General features: G+C 45.0%; 4 protein-coding genes across 11 annotated transcripts in view; 3 read left to right on the top strand and 1 right to left on the bottom strand.

Annotated features, from left to right (window-relative positions):
• The window catches only part of Bsk (mitogen-activated protein kinase dJNK), a 40,010-nt gene extending 35,978 nt beyond the window's left edge, over positions 1 to 4,032 (top strand). For all 4 annotated transcript variants that reach the window (XM_072001029.1, XM_072001032.1, XM_072001030.1 and 1 more), the window contains 5 exons: positions 73 to 207; positions 435 to 564; positions 646 to 804; positions 895 to 1,019; positions 1,285 to 4,032. In XM_072001029.1, the coding sequence (XP_071857130.1) occupies positions 73 to 207; positions 435 to 564; positions 646 to 804; positions 895 to 1,019; positions 1,285 to 1,437 (702 nt within the window). In that variant the 3' untranslated portion in view covers positions 1,438 to 4,032. The remainder of the gene's footprint in view (positions 1 to 72; positions 208 to 434; positions 565 to 645; positions 805 to 894; positions 1,020 to 1,284) is intronic.
• A 5,848-nt stretch (positions 4,033 to 9,880) lies between these two features.
• On the top strand, positions 9,881 to 10,802 carry LOC139986035 (sperm flagellar protein 2). The gene has a single exon (XM_072001060.1). The coding sequence runs from the start codon at positions 10,178 to 10,180 to the stop codon at positions 10,796 to 10,798; it is 621 nt and encodes a 206-aa protein (XP_071857161.1). The 5' UTR covers positions 9,881 to 10,177; the 3' UTR covers positions 10,799 to 10,802.
• Positions 10,803 to 10,821: 19 nt separating this feature from the next.
• On the top strand, positions 10,822 to 20,010 carry LOC139986040 (sperm flagellar protein 2). The gene is made up of 7 exons (XM_072001065.1): positions 10,822 to 12,241; positions 12,520 to 12,839; positions 12,934 to 13,222; positions 13,309 to 14,955; positions 15,120 to 16,125; positions 17,177 to 17,419; positions 17,835 to 20,010. Exons 1-7 carry the CDS (start codon positions 11,145 to 11,147, stop codon positions 18,093 to 18,095), a joined length of 4,863 nt encoding a protein of 1,620 aa, XP_071857166.1. The 5' UTR covers positions 10,822 to 11,144; the 3' UTR covers positions 18,096 to 20,010.
• LOC139986026 (beta-1,4-N-acetylgalactosaminyltransferase bre-4) overlaps positions 18,231 to 21,579 on the bottom strand; it is a 39,533-nt gene continuing 36,184 nt past the window's right edge. For all 5 annotated transcript variants that reach the window (XM_072001039.1, XM_072001040.1, XM_072001038.1 and 2 more), the window contains exon 7: positions 18,231 to 21,539. In XM_072001039.1, the coding sequence (XP_071857140.1) occupies positions 21,401 to 21,539 (139 nt within the window). In that variant the 3' untranslated portion in view covers positions 18,231 to 21,400. The remainder of the gene's footprint in view (positions 21,540 to 21,579) is intronic.

Below are 21,579 nucleotides of genomic sequence, written 5' to 3'. Positions count from 1 at the left end.
GACCAGATTTACGAGTTGTCAATCCTTTTTTTTTTTTTTTTTTGGTGCCTCCTATTCGTTGGTTACGCGTAGGATTTGAAGCCGAGCAATATCGTGGTAAAGGCAGACTGTACGCTGAAAATTCTCGACTTTGGCCTGGCTAGGACCGCTGGGACAACCTTCATGATGACACCGTACGTGGTGACGCGATACTACAGAGCGCCGGAGGTAAGAATAAGAAGAAGAACGCGAAACGCGAACTCATAGCACGCATATCGGTATAGCGTTGGCGAATAGATCAGGATACAGATCGTTTCTTATAACGTCGATTTCATCGATTCGTGTCGCGAGTCTCGATTTTCGCTACTAGAATCGTTCCAGTTTCCGCTCAGTCTTGTTTCTTCCTCACGTACATACCGTGTACACCGTGATCCGGACGATCTGTCGTCTCGCAGGTGATCCTCGGGATGGGATACAAGGAGAACGTGGACATTTGGTCGGTCGGATGCATAATGGGCGAAATGATTCGAGGTGGTGTGCTGTTTCCCGGCACGGATCACATCGACCAGTGGAACAAGATAATTGGTAGGTCGCCGTGATCGCTTGCCCGTCTTCCATCGAGGAACGTGCGCGCTTTAACTGGACGCCCGCTGGACGTTTTTGCAGAGCAACTGGGAACGCCGGCACAGGAATTCATGCAGCGGTTGCAGCCAACGGTCAGGAATTACGTTGAGAACAGGCCGCGGTATCCGGGATATCCGTTCGACAGGTTATTCCCGGACGTTTTGTTTCCATCGGACTCATCGGAGCACAACCGATTGAAAGGTGAGCGATCGGAAAAGCTTCCGCTCGAAGCGGTTCATCCTTCGCTACGTTTCTTCCATGCCCGTTTTTTCTTCTCGTTGCGTGTTTCAGCCAGCCAAGCCAGGGATCTATTGTCGCGCATGCTCGTGATCGACCCCGAGCGACGCATCTCCGTCGACGATGCTTTGCTGCACAATTACATAAACGTGTGGTACGACGAGGGCGAAGTCAATGCCGTAAGTGTCGTCAATCCTTCGTTAATCTCGTAGTCTTCTCGCTACCGTACTCGCCTCGCCTACATACGTACCTTCTTCTACTTCCCTATTATCCCTCGACCACGTTTTTACGTTTGTAAAGGGGGCGGGGTGAATGGTGACGGTGGTGGGAGAAAGAAGGAGAGTATCGATCGGCGACCGATTCGAGTCGCGTCTGTCGAGTGGTTCTTTCTTTCGAGAGAACGAGAAAGACGATGATCGAATGGTAGTTGAACGTTTGTTACAGCCTGCACCAGGCCCCTACGACCACAGCGTGGACGAGAGGGAACACACGGTGGACCAGTGGAAAGAGCTGATTTACCAGGAAGTGATGGAGTACGAGACGAGCCACAATCCGGCGACGGTGGCTCAAACGTCCGAGAGTGGTGATTCTCGGTAGACACGCAAGAACCTTACCATCTTTCGCGTCAGGGGCGCACCTAGACTGTCCGATCTATTATACGTACATATATATACACACGCGTGCGCCAACACCTACCCGCCCACGCACATACACGTACACAGGCCCAGGACATATTACGACAGATGCGTGTGTATATGTATGCATGTATGTTTGAATATATATATATATACATACATATACAAATATATATATATATATATATTTATATATATTCGCGGAAATGTAAAGAAAGGAAGCGACGATTAGAAACAGTTTCACGTCCATGGGAAAGACGTACGTTAAACGAAGAGCCATTTTCGTTCGAGACGAAAAAGATCGCGAAACGAATGAAACAAGGATAGAAAAGGAAAGTGCGAGAGATAGAGAGAGGGAGAGAGAGAGAGAGAGAGAGAGTGTCTGTGTGTGTGTGTGAGAGGTCGAGAGCGAGAGCGAGCACGACCGAGCACAGGAGTGTGTGTGCGAGAAGCAAGAAGAGAAAATGTGAGATGGAGCGAAAGGTAGAATGGTAAAGCGCTTATTTGCGAGGAAAGAGCGAAAAGAAAAAAAAATAGTCGGCAACAGAGAGAGAGAGAGAGAGGAATATGTCGTTCGCGCGGACGTACGAGGCATAACGAGCGCGCGTTTGCGAAAACGTATATGCGATAGGAATCCCTGCAACAACCAAAGCATCGACGCGATTCGGAGGTCCGCCAACGAACGCGTTCACTCGACAAACAGGATACATATGTACCGCGCGACGTTCGTCGTTGTTCTCGCTCGGTCTTCTTGTTCCGCTTTCCGAGCGTATCTCCTTTGTGCGGGAAACGCGCATTCGTTCGCAACGAACGTTCTCCGCGATCGAGCTTACAATTAGTTGAAAAGTTTGCAATATACGCGTCGCCGATCGACCCAGAACTCTGGAATATCCCGTTTTCCAAACCGACCTAACGCAACTGCTTTGTTGTATCCGGTCGCGTCTCACGTGGTCCGGTCGCGTCTCACGTGGTCCGGTCGCGTCTCACGTGGTCCGGTCGCGTCGCGAACCAAACCGAACGAGAGTTCTATGCTCCTTCGTCTTTTCCCGCTTGATTCTTCCTCGTTGTCCTTTTCACCTAGCGCACTTACTTTCTTCTTTCGCTCTTCTACGATCAGAAAATCAGACAATTGGTTTAAATAAAAATATGCCGATGAATACGATAAACTGCCGAAAAGATTTATCTTAGTTCGCGATCGTGCCGCGTATCTTTTCATTACTGCCATCGTATCGAACGAGCCGCTCTTTTTTCTCCTTGATCGCGCGCGATCGATTCGTGTCGACCCGTCGCGTTTGTTGCAGCGAACATGCAACGAAACGCGATGACAATTGATTTTCTTCGGAGCAGCATCTTTGTACTCGCGTGTTTGCTAGATGGTCGAGGAAGACTCGTCGCGATGTTGGTTCGCGGCAATAACGACGTGCGGGTAACACGCGGATGAAACGCGATAAAAGCGCACTCGAATGATTCGAAGAAAGTGACGTGCGATGAGAGAGTGATAGGGGGGGGGGGGGGGGGGAAAGGCAACGAGTAAGTAAGTAAGTCACATAGTCGATCGAAACGAATGCAATTTTCTACGTAATTCCAAAAGCGTCCAAAGTACAGGGTGTCGCTGAATACAAGAGCTCGAGCATTCCCTTTTCAAAATCCGAATTTCGATTTACCGTGATTACGCGTTTAATCATCGAGCGAGAACATTGTGTGTATTTTTATATGCGACTCGAAATGCGTGCTTTTGTCTCATCGTTTTCGTGCGCTCGTACGCCACCGATATTTTGTAACGCTAACTTTGTAAGATGGAAAGCCGAGAAAGAACACGAAGAGAAAGCGAAGGGATCCAGCGATACCTAAAATAAGCATCGTCGAGCACGACAAGGCCACAGTCGAATCCGTTTCTTCGAAAACTGAAAGTGCAATGTCGCGGCGATTGATCCTCGAGTACCGCGACGATGTTATCCGCGGTTATACTTGGCGATTGTATTTAGCTAGATAGTTCCTTAGGTAAAAACTCGTTTTCCTTGTGCAATCGTACGATCGTCGTGCCATTGCACGACGATGAATGCCGTCGCGATGACAATTAGAATATATATATATATATATATATATATATATATATATATATATATATATATAAATCTCTCTATATATTATATTATATTATATTATATTATATTATATTATATTATATTATATTATATTATATTATATTACATTACATTACATTGTATTGTATTGTATTGTACTGTATTGTATTGTATTGTATTGTATTGTATTGTACTGTATTATTGTATTGTATTGCATTGTATTGTATACACGAACAACACTATTTCGTAATTTCTGGAAAATTTCACTGTCGATGAACAAACGGCAATAATTGGCAAAGTTAAAGTTTCGACGATGATCGTTCGTGCGTGTACAAGGGAAATAAGCACGAACGACGTATTCGTATCGTTCGTTTCGGCGTTCCTTCGTTTCTTGCTGGTTGCTGGAGGAACGGCGACGACGTCGACTTCGTTGTCGCCGTTGTCGTAGCCGCCAGGACGCAACCGCGGGGTTTATTTCTCGACCAAAAAGAACGCTCCGCCCAGCGACGTTATTACACATTTCCGGTTATGCTTTAGGGAAAGAACTTACGAGCGTTGTTTGTTTCACGAGGAACGTACTAACTTTAGGGTTAAGCTTGAGTAAAGGGAATGCGCGTTATTCCAAAGCGACACGTTTCGTGGCAATATCTGTACAGTACTCGAACCGAGATGCGCGACTGAAATATCTTTATTTTTGACGACAACGACGACGACAACGACGACGACAACGACGACGACAACGACGACGACAACAACGACGATGATAGTGACCATGACGATGACAGATACAGAGATAACGACTACTACTAAACTGGTGATTATTAATATTACAGTTGGTACTATTGATACTACCACTACTACTACTAGTATAACTACTATTACTATTATCGCTATTACTACTACTACTGCTACGACGACTACTACTACTCTACTACTACTGCTACTACTACTACTTCTACTACCACTGCTACTACTATTACTACTACTACTACTACTCTACTACTACTACTCTACTACTACTACTACCACTACTACTACTACTACTACTACTACTACTACTACTACTACTACTACTACTACTACCACTACTACTACTACTACCACTACTACTACTACTACCACTACTACTACTACTACTATTACTACTACTACTACTACTACTACTACTACTACTACTACTACTACTACTACTACTACTACTACTATTCCTATTATTTGTTTATTATTATTTTTATCATTAGCCCATTATTATTATTATTATTATTATTAATTATTATTATTATTATTATTATTATTATTATCATAAAAATGAATGTATTTATTACCGTTTATTGCGAGTCGAGTTATCGAGACGATCGAAAGGACAGTGAGTAATTGTAATGTAAACGTTGAATTTTTATTTTCCACGACGATAGTCATGTGAATATATTGCTACAGTCCGATCCAAATAATCAAGCTTTTGTAACACTAATTATAATAAAGTAACGGTGATACAGCTAATCGCGTAATTGTATCGCACACGGTAATTCGGATATGAAGCGTCGAGTGGCCACGTAGGTAGAAGAAATTTGCGTGTATCATATAAGTGAGATATAAGTACGCCAAAAATCTTTACAAATTCATACGAAATCGTTCGTTTTAGTTTTCGCTTCCTTTTTACTTCCTTGCGTATCTAGTGGCAAATGAGCGGCAAACAGCGGCGAAATCGCGGCGCTCCCTTCGTTCACGATGGGTGTGCGCACAATTTTTCCTCTCGCTCGAGGAGAAACTAACTATAAACAGCCGTACTCCTCGAGCGAGTTCTCGACGCTCGGTCTCTGTCGTCCACGATGTTACCGGGACGGTTGACGAACGTGCGCAGACGGCAGAGAACGAGAAAATGTGGCGAGATGCTATTTTTCCACGCGTGTACGATGTCAAAGTCTCTTTCTTCGCACAGTGCGAACGCGCAGAAAGGAGTCGGTGAACCGTGATTCCTTGTAATTTCGTCCAGCTCCACGAGCCAAAAGCACAATATCTCGACGCTTTCGGGACACATCGAATTCGCTTCTGGCGAGCTTTCCTTCTTCCCATTCAAACGATATCACGCGAAACAGAGGGACGCGACACGGAAGCTCGGAAAAGCGGAAGTCAGAGGGAGAACCGAGAGAACGGCGGACCTCGAAAATCCTCTCACGAACGAACCTTAATACCGCGTGCGTATTTCCTTTTCCGATAGACTCGCGACTTGTACAACCGCGACCGGAATTTCTAAAGATTTTTGGGTATACGCTCTATATGTCGGAGGACCGACGGAAATAATTGCTGGTTGTAAGCCAGGAGGAATGTAGGATAGAGGAACGAGACCGCGACGACGTCCGCGAGAGAAAAGGAGAACAAGATTGCCAGGTCTCGAGGAAACGCGGTCGAATCGGCAGATATCGAGATCGCGCGATTTCCGGCGCTTCGAGGTTTTTCGTAGAATTGTAGACGCAGTTCGCGCCTCCGAATCGATAGATACAACACTATTGTTTGTACCGAGTGCGTTTTTTTTCTTATTTCGTCCGTAGCCGGAACGAATTTAGCGGATAGCATCGATAACGATAACGCGCTCTAGGCATTACGATAATAACGATAGCAATAGCGATAGACGTAATAACGATAATGAAACGAGCGCTAGAGGAAAGAGAATACGCGAATAATACAATAATTGTTACACGGTCGTTAGATGGTAGATGAGATGGAAAGGGCTTTCCAATCCTTTCCGGAGAACACGTGTAAAACGACCTTGTCGACACGATTACTTTCGAAACAGATTTAAACATATAGCACGACAACCTCGTATACGATATTTGCACAACCAACCGACAGAAACTTGGAGCGACCTTAGAACGCGCAATATCGGTGACCGGAGACGACGAGAACGTAATTAAAGTTGAACTAATAAAGCAACAGCCGACAAAAGAAATTCGTAATAACGAATCACGATAATAACGATAACAATAATAATAATAATAATAATAATAATAATAATAATAGTAATAATAATAATAATTACAATAATATTAATAACGATTTACGGTAATCGACGTTTACTCTAGTATTAACTTTAACGCTAATACTATGGATAATGTTAATGTTAACGATACTACTAATAGTACTACTAATGGTAAAAGTAACAAAGAATAGTAATGCTAATAATAAGAGTAATGATAAAGAAGAAAAAAATTAATAACGATAACAATAATAATATTATTAATAACAATAACGATAATCGTGTCCATTGCCTGTCGCAAAAGGAAAACGATGCATAAAATAACCGGGTACCTACAAAGTGACGTGCCTTTGAGACTTTTCGAAGCAAACGATCGGTTCGCCGTTAGCTTTCGACTTCCGACCGTGGAACCCGGTTCCGCGGACGTGTCCGTATTGCGCGTTTCCAGGGAAACTCGACTCCTTCGGCAATCGCGATCTTGCTCGATCCTTTAGTCACCGCATCTGCGACACCTGGCAACGAATCTTCCGAGTTTCGAGTCGTGAACCCACTACCTAGATCGTAGATAGGCAACCGCCAGCGATTGCCAAGAAACGGAGAAAAAGTGAGAGAGAGAGAGAGAGAGAGAGAGAGAGCGGAAGCGAGTGTATGCGCGTGTACGAGAGATAGCAAGAGAACAAGGATCTATGGAAATAATAGTCGACGATAACTAGCGGTCGGGTAATGTGCGAATTAACGATAATCCTTTTCTTAGCGCGATAGAGCAGGCATAATAGAGAAGCGACGAATATTTTGAAACGATTTAATCGTCGGCCAGTTTAGGGGAAGGGAAAGAGGAAATAAATGAAGCAAAATAACAATGTCCATGTTGCTAAATATTAGCGGTGAAGTAGTTTGCGTATAGCGACGTGTTAGTTTAAAATTAGTGCGTAGTGCGAGTGAAACAGATGGGATGAAATGGAGAAACACCGAGAGGGTGGAAAAGGGAGCGAGAGCTTGAGTGAACGCGAAAGAGAACGCGAGCGAAAATTATCGCGCGGATACGCATTTATATATATATATATATGTAGAGTGGTAAAATCGAGAGTATCACACGTGCGTGAAACATACACAAACAAATGGACAGGCGTGTCGTAAAACGCGGAGAGCAAGAATAAAAGCAAGAGCGAGAGCAAGAGGAAGGCTGGATCTGAGAAACGCAAAGGGTAGTAGCCGAAAGAAGGAAGAAACAAACGAGGACGAAAGAAGACTAGATACGCAGATACACGCGAGAAACACACGAAGCATAGTAGACACGTAGATTACAGTTAGGAGATAGAATTTTAGGTGAAGTTATCGAGCCCGTTCCTTCGTATTAGATATGGTAGCATTAGAGATGCCCGGCACGCCTCGAAACGAGGACACGTGGTCTGCACCTACCGACTTGGTGGAAAAGAGCTTCGCTCCAACGACCTTTCTTTTGTTTCTCATCGAAGAAGAAGAAAAAGAAGAAAAAGAAGAAGGAGAAGAAAGAAAAGAGGAGCGTTAGACAACGGCCGCTTGTTACTTCCTCGAGCCGTTCGTTCTTCTCGATGCATTCCATGCTGCGTTTCGTTCGCCACTTTTCCCAATGGATCTTTCTCACGAAGATCGACTTTCCCAGCAATAAAAGGAAACAGAGAGGGAATAGACAAGACACGGGATAGAAACGCGTTCGAATGGCACGCATGTAGGGTAGCGACATCGACGCGACGAGCGCAGAAGAAGAAAAAAAATTTCGTTTTGTAATTCGCAGAGGCGAATAATCGCGGCAAGACTAGGGCGCACAAGAAAAAAATAGCGAAAAACGCGAGATAGAGAAGAAGGGAGTCAACGAAACGGTAAATGGTAAACAGGGAGAGAAAGAGAGAGAGAGAGAGAGAGTGCGCGAAAGAGAGAAAGAGGGAGAGAAAGAGAGTGTGTGAGAGTACCGTATCCATTGTAGTCGCGCGTAAATTATTATAAATATGAAAACATTAATATTATCACCGAGCATATTGTATACCTCTTCTGTACATACAGCTGAACGGCACCAACAATAACGAGTTACGATTTATCGTAGCCACGATGGGAAACGGCGAAAACGTCAGATCGATGTTGCGTATTGTCTTTTTTGCGTGGCGAGCAATCGAAGCGAGTATGATCGTAATGTAATTATATTACCGCTGCGGTACGATGTAACTGCATGATCGACGGCACCGTATACATATACATATACATATACATATACATGTATATAAATATATATATGTATATATATGGTATATATATAGTATATATATAGTATATATATACGTATTATAAATACATTTCGTAGGACGAGGATCGCGATGGCGAGCGATGATTTTCTATTATTGCTATAATTATTACCATTACCGTGATTACGGTTTCTTACGATATCGCTGCGACGACGACGACGATGATTAGTACTTACGCGGATGAGTGTGTTACGAGAGAGTGGCAGGGTAACCGTAACCGAGTGCTATGTACGGAAAAGTTGAGAGAAAGAACGAAAAAGCGTGTATCGTTGGCGTGCTCGTCGGACGAGTGTCGCGTGGCAGGGAAGAAGGATGTATCCGTCGAGCAGCAGCGTTGTGGACCTTATTCGTAGGTGTAGACTAACGCGAGCAACAAGGGGTTCCTAAATGTTGTCCGGACGATTCGCCAACATCCGAGGGAGAGCGTACGGGCGAGGATTTTCGATCGAAGCGAAACGAAAGTGAATGCGAAAGAAAAAGCACGGGAAGACATAGGCTGATAGAAAGTAAAAGAGAAGAAAATCGGCGCTCGTACGCGTCCTGGCGATGGATCGCGTCGGCTTCGCTCAGCCGTCTTGAATATCGAGAAAGCCGACTCTTTTTCGCTGATATTTCTTTTTTCACGCACCGACGATGGACCCCCGATTTTTAGTCCCGCGAGCGAATAGGCGAACGACAAAGAGGCAACGCGATCGAGCCCCAGCGTTCATTCTCCGTTTATTTATCGTTTATTTAACGTTTATTACCGTTTATTACCGTCGAGAAAACGGAACTTCCCCCGATGAAGTTCGAAGCCGCCACGTTTCTAGGCGTAAACGATCATCCTGTGGTTATTTCTTGGCAGAACCGAACCAATGCTCAAACGCTGTTGGTTTAAAGTGAATAAAAAAAAGCTGAGAAACCAAGATTTTCTTTACCCGTCTGTACCTATAGGCCTGTAACACGTCGTGTATGTGCAGTGGAGTATAAAGGGAATAATAAAGAGTACACACTTTTTATATGCACGGTTTTTAACTCTTCTCGCTTCACCGTCATCCATTCGATTTTTCTTGAAATTTAAATATAATTGTTCTTCAAATTCAAATATAATTTCATGGTATGCTACGGCATCTGTATATTCCACGACGAAGGTAAGGAACGCGTCGTCCACTTTGTCACGCACAAAACGAACGACGCACGAATCGATCGAACGATCGGTGGCAAGCTTCAGACACGGCCAAGTATTCGCGACAAATATTCGGAAAATGACGAAGACGAGCGAACCGATATTTCGACTTGGTAGGACAGGAGGAAGAACGAGTTGGTCGTAAGACCTGCGACATATAGACAACGACTTACGCTTGAATCAATCGCAAGATATTCTCGACGATGGGTGACATTCTACGAAACTGGATACAAGCGAGGCTAGGAATCCTGATCGATCTGACGCCCGAGGTGTTTGGTCACTACACCAGGGACGGCTCGCTTCTCGCACAGATTCTGCACAGCTACGACATAATAAGCCGCGATCAGCTGGGCACGATCGTCGTTACCCAAGACCCTGCTCTCTGCAGAGTAAATCTGAAGCATTTGAAGTTTTGGTTGCGATTCGTGGGAATCGATAGCGACGATGAAAGCATCGAAGAAATTTCCTGCGGCAAAGGTACCACGTCGATGCGCTTGTTCTACAAGCTGTACCTGTGCCTGGAAACCAAGGACAGGTTGCACTTTATCACGCTGCAAAAGGAGAGGGAAAAATTCGTACCCACGTCGAAGAAGTTCGAAGTGACGAAAGTCTGCGAGGAACCTCCGCCGTATCAACCGATGGAACATCCTTTGTCGAAGAAGTTGGCGAAGGGAAAGGACATCGTCGACTGGTATCGTATCAAACCCCCAATGGTACTAGCAAAGTTTCAAAAAGAACGAGAGAAGCTGATGGCTGTTCCCACGCCGTCGTACACCGTAGTGCAACCCAGCGTAGAGCAGTGGCCAGCCGAGGTATCTAAATAAGTATTCTTGGTGGAATACTCTAGCGAGGGCATAACAGTCAGGTATCGATATACACGGGTACTAGGAAAATCCGAATTTTATCGAATTTCGATGAAACCGAGGAATATCTTCGATTTATGACCTCGCTATATCCTTTCCACGAAGAGTACCTATGCATCGTCTATCTATCATCCGGGTGCATCGTACACCGTCTTGTCATACGAGTTATCTTTCGCCTCTGTGCGTTTAGAGTACGAAAACGTTGCTAGACATTAGACAGGAGCATAGCGAGGAGTTGGACCGGTTTGCTTATCAGCACCGGGTTCACAAGAAGTCGGGCAAAGAAGGCGAGCCACGCAATAAAGGAATGGAAGTGGAAGAAGAAGTCGAACGGGAAAGACAAAGGAAAAGAGAAGGAAGAGAAGAAGGAGAAAAAGAGGCTGCGGAGGTGAGAGCGATCGCGGATGATCCAGAAATGGCCAGAGTGTACGTCGAGTGGTTAAAGAATCGCAGCAAACGTGCGGCCACTGCTATCGCTCTGAAATCGAAGATGCAGAAAGCGCTGCTCTCGGAATTGTGGGAGAGAGTGGCGGAGAAACAGGAAAGAACGTTCGACGAAGAAATGGCGAAGCGAGTGTTGGATCAGTCGAGATACGAGAAACAGATCGTGACGAAATTGTGCGAGGTGCGCGAACAGAAGAATATAATGGCTGAAAATCAGAAGGTCGTGGAGGACATAACCGTAGAAGCAAACGAGGTGGAGCATCGCGCGAGCTACGAAAGAGCTCAGGAACTGGTGAGCAAGCGACAGAAAGACATCGAATTCGAATGCCGAAGAATGTGCGAATTGCGCCGAAGGCTTTTGATGGAAAAGATACGAAAGATACAGGAGAAGCACTGGCAATTTTGCCGAGACATCGTCGACGACTTGGCGAGCATCGCGTTGAACGTGGGTGACCACCGACAAGTGAACGACGGTTTTGTACCGCTCGTTCTTCTCAGCGAATGGAAGATGCTGTTTCTCAAGTCGCAGCCCATCTTCGACGAAGAAGTACCTTACGATGGAAAACACAAACAACCCTCGGAGCAGGAGTTCGAAAAGTTGCTGAAATCGGACACGTGGACGAAGATTGACAAGATGAATTTTCTGCGAGATGCTCTGTTCGACGATTATTTGGAAACCAATCCACCTTGGAACGAATCGTTGCCGGAGCTGGCCGAAGAATTGCAAGATCTCGTGAAGCTGGGACGCGCGGTGCTTGGACACATCGTGCATCGACTTCTCAACCACCTTCACGTTCATCCCGTGAACCGATCTCAAACCTTGCTACAGAAATTCAAGAACGTGACGATCGTTCTCGGGATAGGAAATCCCACGGTTTACGAATTGATTCGAGCGCTGCTCGATCGATCTGATATTCGGACTGTGAGAATGGAAGATGCGATTAATTATTGTCTCGAACGGTACGTTAGACATGTTTTGATGGATGGGTACAAAGTACTGCTTCGCCGAATCATTCGCTATATCACATTACAACGAATACACGCGTCGAGAGTTGTTGCTTCGTTGTACCGTATGCTTCTCGATCGATGTGAGATTCTTAGAGTTTTAGTACTTTTCCTATCATCGGGCATTCGCGCACTCTCACTCGTATTTACGCTAGTCGCACGCAGTCCAAGTACTCTACTGCTCTACCGCGTAACTGGTACTGACGACCTAAAAAACACATGGTCGTTGACAGGTATAAGCAGGAGATGTCCGATGTGGAGTATATCGATTCAAATATAACGGCTGCGACGGCAGACGTCATTAGGAAACTGGAGAGCGAAAAAGGGCAAATCTCGTGCGCCAGGATGGATAGACTCGGTAAAGATTCGAAATGGACAACTTCCTCGCCGGAAACGATAACGAGAAAAGGCTTGATCGGCGAGAGAAAGTTATCCGTTTCGGCCAAGTCAGAGATGGAGGAAGAATCGAACACTCGCGATAAGCAAACGCAAACTCCGAGGAACATACCGTACGACGATTTAGATCCCGTGTTGACCGATACCGCGTACATTGGTAGGTTCGAGCGAGGCACTCGATCCAATCTTTCAAACTCCCTTTTCCTTTGCACTGAGAGATTCGCGATTCTTGAATTTTCGCATGCACGCAGGTAAGTGGGCCTATGAATTTCTAACGTTGGGCGAACCGATCACGGACGATCTCGCGACCAAGATCTTGATCGAGTACTTGAAGAGCTTGGTGGACGCGAAAGGTTGGGTTCTGCTCGATTATCCCAACACTTACGAGCAAATGTCGCGACTGGAGACAGCGATGACGGGCTCGGCCCCTCCTCCCGATCCAAAGTTGCTCGATTTCGACGACATTACCGTGGAGGACATCGAGACTGTGACTCCGCGAATCGTCTTCGAGGACAAGTCCGACCCATACTCGTTAAACAGGCAATTAGAAACAAATCGTAAATCGAAAATCTCGCTAAGGATACTGCGCGTTTGTAAACTCCGTCATTTTTCCATCGATTTTACAGACAGTCAAGGTTGGTACATGATCCGGGCGTGGAGCTTGACGCGCAACCCGCGAGTCGTACATTCGCCACGCTCTTCGTTCGAGTGAAGCAACAACCAAAATACTTCGAAATAGGAGTTCCAACTTACGAAACGTTGAAGGAGGACTCGCCATCGATCGACAAATTTTACGCGTCTCGCAAGATCGCTCGCATTCTCTACTATTCCACCTTCGATTTGGCCACTCTGAAGAAATTGGCCAGACTTATGATAGGCGACCCGTTGCAGAAGAAACCTTCGAAAGAATTATTCGGCGATGCGTTGAATATGTTCGAGCGAGAGACGAAACGTGGCGCGACCTTGAAGGAGGCCGTCGTTCGACGGCTGCTAACCGAGGAAGAGTACGCGCAACTCGAGTCCGACATGGACGACGACGCCATGGAAGAGGAAGCGAAGCAAGATCTCGTGTCCGACGATTTCCAGATGGAGTTCGAATCGCGGCCAGCCAGACCTGGTGAACCCAATTGGCAATGGGTCGACCTTTCTTTGCCTTCCGCGTTGCTAGAAAATCTGACAGGACTGTGGGAGAGCTTGGAAGAGATCTACGTGGAAGATATAAAGGAATTGCTCGTCCTCAAGAGCATTCACGCGTCGGGTATCGTTCCATATGCAGATTTCATAAGGAGAAACGCGCTGGAGTTTGTTAAACGACCTGATAACAAGCAGGACCTGCTGCACCGATTTCATCAGGCGTTCAACGCGATCGACGAGGACGCGCGGAACGACGCGGACGTCAAGTGCGAGTTGCATCGTCGCGTGGCAGATTTTCAAACGGAACTTTGGGAAATTTGCGATCGCAGAAGACGCGAAGCTGAGGAGGAACGGAGGCGGTTCGTCAACGACCAGTGGGCTGTTTACGAGGCGGTAGTTTTGTTTAACACGTACATCGGCATCGTTCAAGCGGAGATCGACCGATGCGTCGACACGATACGTTTGTTGCAAGATTACTATTTCGGAATGATGAAAAGGCCGCTGCGAGAAATCGGCGTTTCGAAGGTTGTTCTGAATAAAATCGAAATCGAGACGAACGTCAGGGAAACCGACGTCGACGATGGCAACGAACAGCGGAATTTCCAAGAGCAGCCACCGTTTGAACCTTCGAATTTTGTCGAAAAATCGCCTGATCGAAAGGAAAGAGGAAGACTGAAAACCAAAGACAGACGGTCGACGATAACGTACGCCGCTGCTCCACCTGCCCTCGAACGCGAATCTCTTCGAACGGAGATCGACGACGCGTTTGTCGACAGACAGAAAGCCATCGACAACACGGAGAACATCAGTCTGTTCACGAGAATCTTAGAAAACGTTCGATATGTGAAAAGTATAGTGGAAACGTTGTTCGCGGCTAGCAACGAAGCGATTAGAAGAGAACAGATGGCAATTCCCAAGAACAAAGACTTTTCGACCGATTCGTCCGATTCGATCATTGGGAAAATGGCGTCGAGGGGTCAAGATCTAATTTTGGAATGGCGTTACGCCATTACCTACGAGATAGAAAGAGTTCGTGAGAAACTGGACTCGATAGTGAACGTGGCTCGACTGGATGTCGCTTTCTTGTTGGGGACGTTGCAAAGGACCTTCCACGGCATTTACGATGCCATCATAGACAGGTTAATCATCGATGGTTTTATACTTACTTTCTCCTTTAATTCTTATGTCGATCATTTCGTCGAAATTTTCGCCGTTGTTTAACTGAAAGTTTACATAAGAATCTATCGATCGTCGTTCTTTTGCGCTCACTCCGTTACCGCTTTCATCGTTTACGATCGCACAGATATTGGCGGGAGATGAAGAGCGTGAACGACATGGCGAATGTGTTCTGTTTCGCGATCGAGGAGGGTAGAGTGCTGGAGACGGAGCTGCTACTAGAGGGTGACCGGTTCGTCGTCCGATCGAACGTGTACGTGATGGAAGTAGAAGCGGAGAAGCCGAAGCGCGTGGAAGAGATCGCGTCGTCCTCCCGATTCCGAATAGCCAGCCTCGCGCGCTTGATGGAGATATTTAAACGAGTCGCGCCAAGTGGAATGATATGCGAGCGCAGCCTGGTTTATATCTTTCAAGATTTAGCGAGTCACGGTCTGGAAGAGGGAGAGCCAATGTTGCTGCCATGCTCTTGGTACCAGCTTCGACTGGGCGAAATTTCTAAATTGCTTGCTAAATTTTCCGGTTCCGTGGAATACGTCGATTGGCGAGAATTTCTCGTTTGCGCGATGGACCTTCCCATTCCGAACTGTCAAGAAATGTTAATAGCCAGGGATCGCTTTAGGATTCAGGATCCCGAGTTGAGAGAAGTGGTGACTGTAGCTCAGTACGGTCGAACGTCGCTGTGGTTCCTCGAATGCACGGACGGTTGTGCCAATGTACAGCAACTTCGTCTCGACGAGTTTCGAAAAGGTTTAGAGGACCTGCACGAGGAGGAACTGTACCAATTGGACACTGACGTGAACTTCTCCATGCAAGCGAGCCGACCCGCCTCGCAAGTCGACGTGTCGTTGCTGTGTTGCTTGAGTCCCGAAGAAACGCTCAGGCGAATGTTGGCCAAAGAACTGCTGTGTCGGATGTACATGACAGATCGATACTCGGTTAACTATACCGCGCTGCTGTTGGCCTTCTGCAAGGACGAAACTCCGCGAGACGGATTTGCAAAGGCGCTGGCCTTGGCTCTAGGCAACCGCGTCTGTACCGATATGCACGAGGGCGAAAGATACGTCGAGGAACTTTTAGAGCGGAAGCGACTGACTCGAGAGGATCGACTACCGTCTTCTGACCGACCTCTCGAGGTAGGTGTCACAAATAATTACCTTCCAATTAGCTCGATCGTAGTTACCAAACTAATTTTTCCAAATTTATGGTTTCTTCAACCATTGTTACTCCTGCAGGTCTACATGATCGTAAAACATATTTATATCAGGTCGTCCGAAAAGTGTCTCTCTTTTACAGACACGTCTTTTACAACGACGCATAAAGATGCAAACATGAAACCTAATCTGTCGAACTTTGTGATCTTTATTTTGATAGAACAAAATGGGCCATACGTAATTCGGCAAAATAGTATAAAACGGAAGATGTGCATTCGATATTTCCTTATAAAACGAAAGAAACTTTTAGGATGACCTAATCCTTGCAGGGAAGGTTAGTGTTACGTCGCGCGAGATGGTCCGTGCGACGTCCCTCACGCTGTGAACGCCAAGGCCTACACTTCGTTACACTGACCCGCGATAAACCCAAGGAACCTCCATAAACCGAATCTTTTTAGCTTAATCTCTATTCATATAAGTATTTCCGGTTTATGGATGGTCCTTAGAACAGTCCTTAGGTTTGTTGCACGCTTTTACTAATTACAGAGAAAGCGGATGTTTGTCCAGCGAAGTAGCAGGTTTTTCCCAGGAACAAGGACACCCATGAGCCACATCCGCAGGAGACTTTTTCCTCGTATTTTATTTGTTAACATTGGCTATAAGCAATAGGCATCGCGAATCGTTATCCTCGCTTTTCTACCGAAAAGTGTGAACAACGAATCCGCGTTCTTAGTTCAAAAAGGCACACCCACACCGAGCTTTCCTCCTTAATAGTAGGAGACGGGTCTGTTACTGTTCTACAAATCTTCGGGCAGTCGCGTAAAAGAAAATTTGGAAATGTTTTCCAACGGATGATCTCACTTTTTAAGACCGAATTATGGCGAGAAAAAGATAGGGTTGCATCGCGGATGATATACTTTACTCGTAGCCACAGATTCAGAATTTTTCCAACTTTCGAGTTACCTAATTTTCTGTGTTAGAATACGTTTCATTCAAATAGTTTTGGAGTATCTACGAGTGCGATACGTTTCAGGTTGCGAAGGCGATCCTGGAGTACCTGATGTATCAGGTCCAAAGAAGAATCGATCGAGATTCGGACCAGGAACTGGAGGAAACGAGCACGTTGAAATTTTTTGGTGAACCGATCCTACCTGAGAGTGTGGCAACGCTCGAATCGTTCGCTGTCGATGAACATATATCAGCTGAGAGTATGCAGAAAGATTTCATAGTGGACCACGAAGTGGTCATTTATTGGCTTACACTCGATATTTGCCTTGTAAGGAACTTTTGAAAGCAACTGCAGTTTTTTATTTTGTACAGCGACGAGTATATAAGTAGAGAAATAGTTGTTGATAAATTCAACTAATGGAACAGCTTCCTGGAAGCAGATCGTGAAACATAATAAAAATAGAGTCAATTGCGTTTGAAATTGAGACAATAATAGGTGCCTCGGACTGCGTGTCTATCATGTGCCTGTAGATCTTTTCTTCGGGAAGCTTTTCGATTGTACTACTTGATATATTATATTACATTTTTACAAAATATCGAATTTAAAAATATTTTTCTTGTACTTTGAAGCACTGTAAATACAAAAACGGCTTTCCCCATTTATAACTCGCCACCGTACTTTCGATGTATCGAAATACTCACGTTCGTCCGGTCAGTTTCATTCTTTTGCTCGATCGTTTCAGACCGTACTGGCCGCTGCATTGTCATGGAACGTATTACACTCGGAACTTATCGGCAAGTGCAAGAGTTTTCCTGAAAAGTTAGCTTCGATATACGAAGAATTGAGAGACGTGGATCTGAATGACGAGAAGGACATTGTTTTGGCGCATCGACTTTTAAATCACGACTTTATGATACAATTCTTAAGTACAGCCGCCAAATTTACGATCAAGAACATGGAGAACATGGTTCAGGAAATCTTGCGGGAAAGGCAAGATACGTGAAGTCTTGTGGTTAGATCTTTGTAAAAAAAAAAATGTCCACTTTCTGAAACGTTTGAGATGCGATAATTACGAAACAAAAGAATGGCAAAACGAGATAAAACGTTAAAAACAATCGTTGAAGAAAGACCCGAGAGATTTACGAGGAGAAGCTTTAACAGGATTTATTATTTCGATACATCACGAGCGTAACTTGTGAAAAATTCTAATCTTCCAAATAAACTGCAAACACATCGTGTATTACGTACACGAAGATACGAGTTACATTTTCCTACGCCTTATTTATTTCGTCGTTTCTATTTCGATTTAACATCGACGAACCACGTCCTCGTATCCGTGTTCATTCGCGAATATGCACCTTAATACCATGATACCTTAATAATTATTCTCGATATAAGCGACGGATTACGAATAATCGTACGTATATTACACACCGCATTCTTCATTACCCTCGTATAAATAGCTAAAAATCTGCTTACGCTACTCCCTTCGTTTCAATCGTCGTGCCTTTTACAAAGTTGCGCGAGACGAGTATAACCGAGTACGGATTAAACGTTTAACCAACAAAATTTGTATTTCTTTCGTGTTTATCGATGAAACGTATCTACGAAAATATTCCTTTCCTTGTAACGTCTTGTCTCGATCGTCATCCGAGACGCGCGTGAACATAATGTTACAACGGAGAATCGTTCGGAAGGAACAACGATCGAAACAAGAAAGAAAATAGTACATAGTAGGTAGCAGCCGCAGTAGTAATAGTAATAGTAGTAATAGTGGTAATAGTGGTAGCAGCAACAACAGCAGTACATAGTAGTAGTAGTAGTAGTAGTAGTTGTTGTTGTTGTTGTGACAGTAGTAGTAGTAAATAGTAATAGTAGTAGCGAGAATAGTAGTAATAGTAACAATAATGATAATAATCATAATAAAAAAGGACGTTCGTTTTCAACGAATCGGTTAAACTCATTGACGTTTCCCGACGTCTTTCAACCTTCCGCTTGCTTATCCTCTTATCGTTATCTATTATCGATTATTCGATAATGCCTTATTGTACACAGTATCCTTATAATAAAGCGGAATCGTCTCGACTCGCGTGTATCGTTCTCCTTTAAACGTTAACTTCGCGTTTAATGTTAACGAGCTTCTTCGAAATAGTAAGAGTCAAGAGCACGGTAGAAGAAAGAACGCTGGACACTCGATAGCCATGAAAAACGAGCAACATCGATCTCATCTCGAGTAACACCGTTTGAAATTCGATCGGTAGGAACAACGATTAACGAGGCGCATACCGAGCGTACAGAGGACTGTGCGCCTGTGTTCGATTCCGAAACCTGTTCTCCCGGTATCCAATGTTTCACTCTACAAACACGAGCGGTGCGACGCGCACAAAACGTCTGCCTATCGGCGTAATTCTACCGTGCTCGTTCTCGTATTCTGTTCCGCGAGATTTTTGTCGCCGCAAGGAAGGTGCATTATTCACAGCCCGTACTCTCACCCTTAACGATTTAAGCATCGAAACCCAAACGATCGAACGTCGTGTGACGCCATCCAACCGCGTACTTTACGTTACGCGTGATATGTATTTGTGTGTGTCTCGATTCGACCGAAAACTTTTTTCATTCTCCTTCTTTTTTTTCTTTCTTTTTCTGATTTTTTCGCCCGCACATTTATTCTCGCACGCTCCGTTTGAAAAACACAACCGCGACATCCCAGTTTCGTTCCAGGTGAACGAAAATTTACTGGAATTTTTTCATCAAATTTTTTCTACCGCTTCCTTCGTCCGTCATACGCGATCGCGTGTTTTCAAGCAGCGCGCGCGAATCACCTCGGCGGTATCGTAGCAAATGTGTGTTTATGCGTGTATCGTGTATATGTAAACGCGTGTACGGTTTTTAACATATTTCGAGGAAACGTGTATAAACGACGAGTGCTCTCGAATACGCGGGGTTCCGACATTAGTTCACGTTATACGCTTAAGTACCGTTTCCGTTGCACGTTCGTCTACACGATTACACAAGCCCCTAACGCGGAAATAAACCTTTCGCGACACAATTAACCAGCGTAACGTAATAATTAAATCTCGCAGCTCCGCATGAATCTTACAAAAATATGCTTTGTCCGTGGTTCGTGCTAGAGACCGTTGTTTACGTGACTTCTTTTTACCTTCAAACGCTCAAAAACGTATATATCCAAGTTTTCTGACAATCTTTTCTATTTTATTATTTCTTTGGAAATCGCGTAAGCTGTGACACCGAACGATAACTGAAAATCAATCGTTCGTTAGTACCTTAATGAAGCCGTACGAATCGTAAAGACGATAGCACAGACTTTATTTCCATCGTACCGAAATTCTGGAATTTCTAGTAAAAAAAGCAAAACTTGTGAGAAAATTCGAGTTCGCAACGGTTGCAATATGCAATAGATGCGTAACACAGGAAGTCGCAAGGCACGATTAAAACGAAATTGCGTCGGGATGTCGAAAACAAAGGAAAGAATCTGTTTGTCCTATCGAATGGAGAAACTAGCGGGAAGGTGTTCGCGGTAGGTATGTAACTCGAAGGAAGCCACCTACGACACTGGCTGAAAGGTCGTTTACAAAGCTGTCCCGGATACACGACGGACAACCGGAAACTCGGCCTGCCGTCGAAGAAGCCTCGAGCTTTCTATGGTTCGTACGTATGTACTCGCGTACGCATATAGACCGATACATACGTGTAAAATGTACATATACACATATGTGTACTATATAACTATAGTAGCGGGATCCGGAAAGGATGGCACAGCTGCCACTCCTGTTTCTCTTTACGCGGTTTTCTCGCTTTCCTTCTCGTTTACTCTTGGTAGCGCGTACACACTTGCATACACACACGCATACATATATTCTCACTCTCCTTTGGCACGTTAGCTCGTACGCTACATTCTACGTGGTCTTTAATCTATCGTTGCGATAAAAAAATACGAGGAATAAAAATATATCACGTAACAACGTTTCTCCCATTCGCCGTTGACGGCAAAATCACGGGAGAAACAACTCGTCCAACACGTCGGTATCCTAAAGCGGCTGAAACACTGGCTTCTTTCGATATTCCATGTTCCTCGAACCCAATAAAAAAGTGTCTTCGCCTCTTTTCCTTTTTCTTTTTTTCGTCTTTCGTTTTTAAGAGATTTTTTACCTTGCTACGTTGAGAATGCGACACGTCGACGGAACGTAATTTGTTTCCTACTCCGCGACATTTCGCGTTTGGATCGAAAGAATATTCCTTTTAAGCGACCTCGAGCAGATCGGGTCGCTATCCGATCCAAGACAGCCATCAGCTAGGTTGCGGAGGCGTCAGCTTTATCAGGAGCCACGTGTACAACTTTGGCTTCTGTTTGTCGACCAGCTCGTATTGAAGATTGCTCAGTCCGTCTGTGGAGAATCTTTTCTTGCCCGTCTTTAGATACTCGTATCTGCGTAAGGCGAAGAAATTCAAGATTAAGCGTTGGTATT

Source organism: Bombus fervidus, chromosome 3 (genome assembly GCF_041682495.2).
Source record: "Bombus fervidus isolate BK054 chromosome 3, iyBomFerv1, whole genome shotgun sequence".
In the NCBI taxonomy this organism is placed as follows: Eukaryota; Metazoa; Arthropoda; class Insecta; order Hymenoptera; family Apidae; genus Bombus; species Bombus fervidus.
This window is presented reverse-complemented; position numbering and strand designations above follow the sequence as displayed.

Excerpts from the sequence above, each read along its gene's own strand:
- LOC139986040 (XM_072001065.1), top strand. The coding sequence starts at position 11,145 with ATGGAAGTGGAAGAAGAAGTCGAACGGGAAAGACAAAGGAAAAGAGAA. Across the intron at positions 13,223-13,308 it reads GACCCATACTCGTTAAACAG|ACAGTCAAGGTTGGTACATG; the intron begins GCAATTAGAAAC and ends TCGATTTTACAG. Across the intron at positions 14,956-15,119 it reads TACGATGCCATCATAGACAG|ATATTGGCGGGAGATGAAGA; the intron begins GTTAATCATCGA and ends ACGATCGCACAG.
- LOC139986035 (XM_072001060.1), top strand. The coding sequence starts at position 10,178 with ATGGGTGACATTCTACGAAACTGGATACAAGCGAGGCTAGGAATCCTG.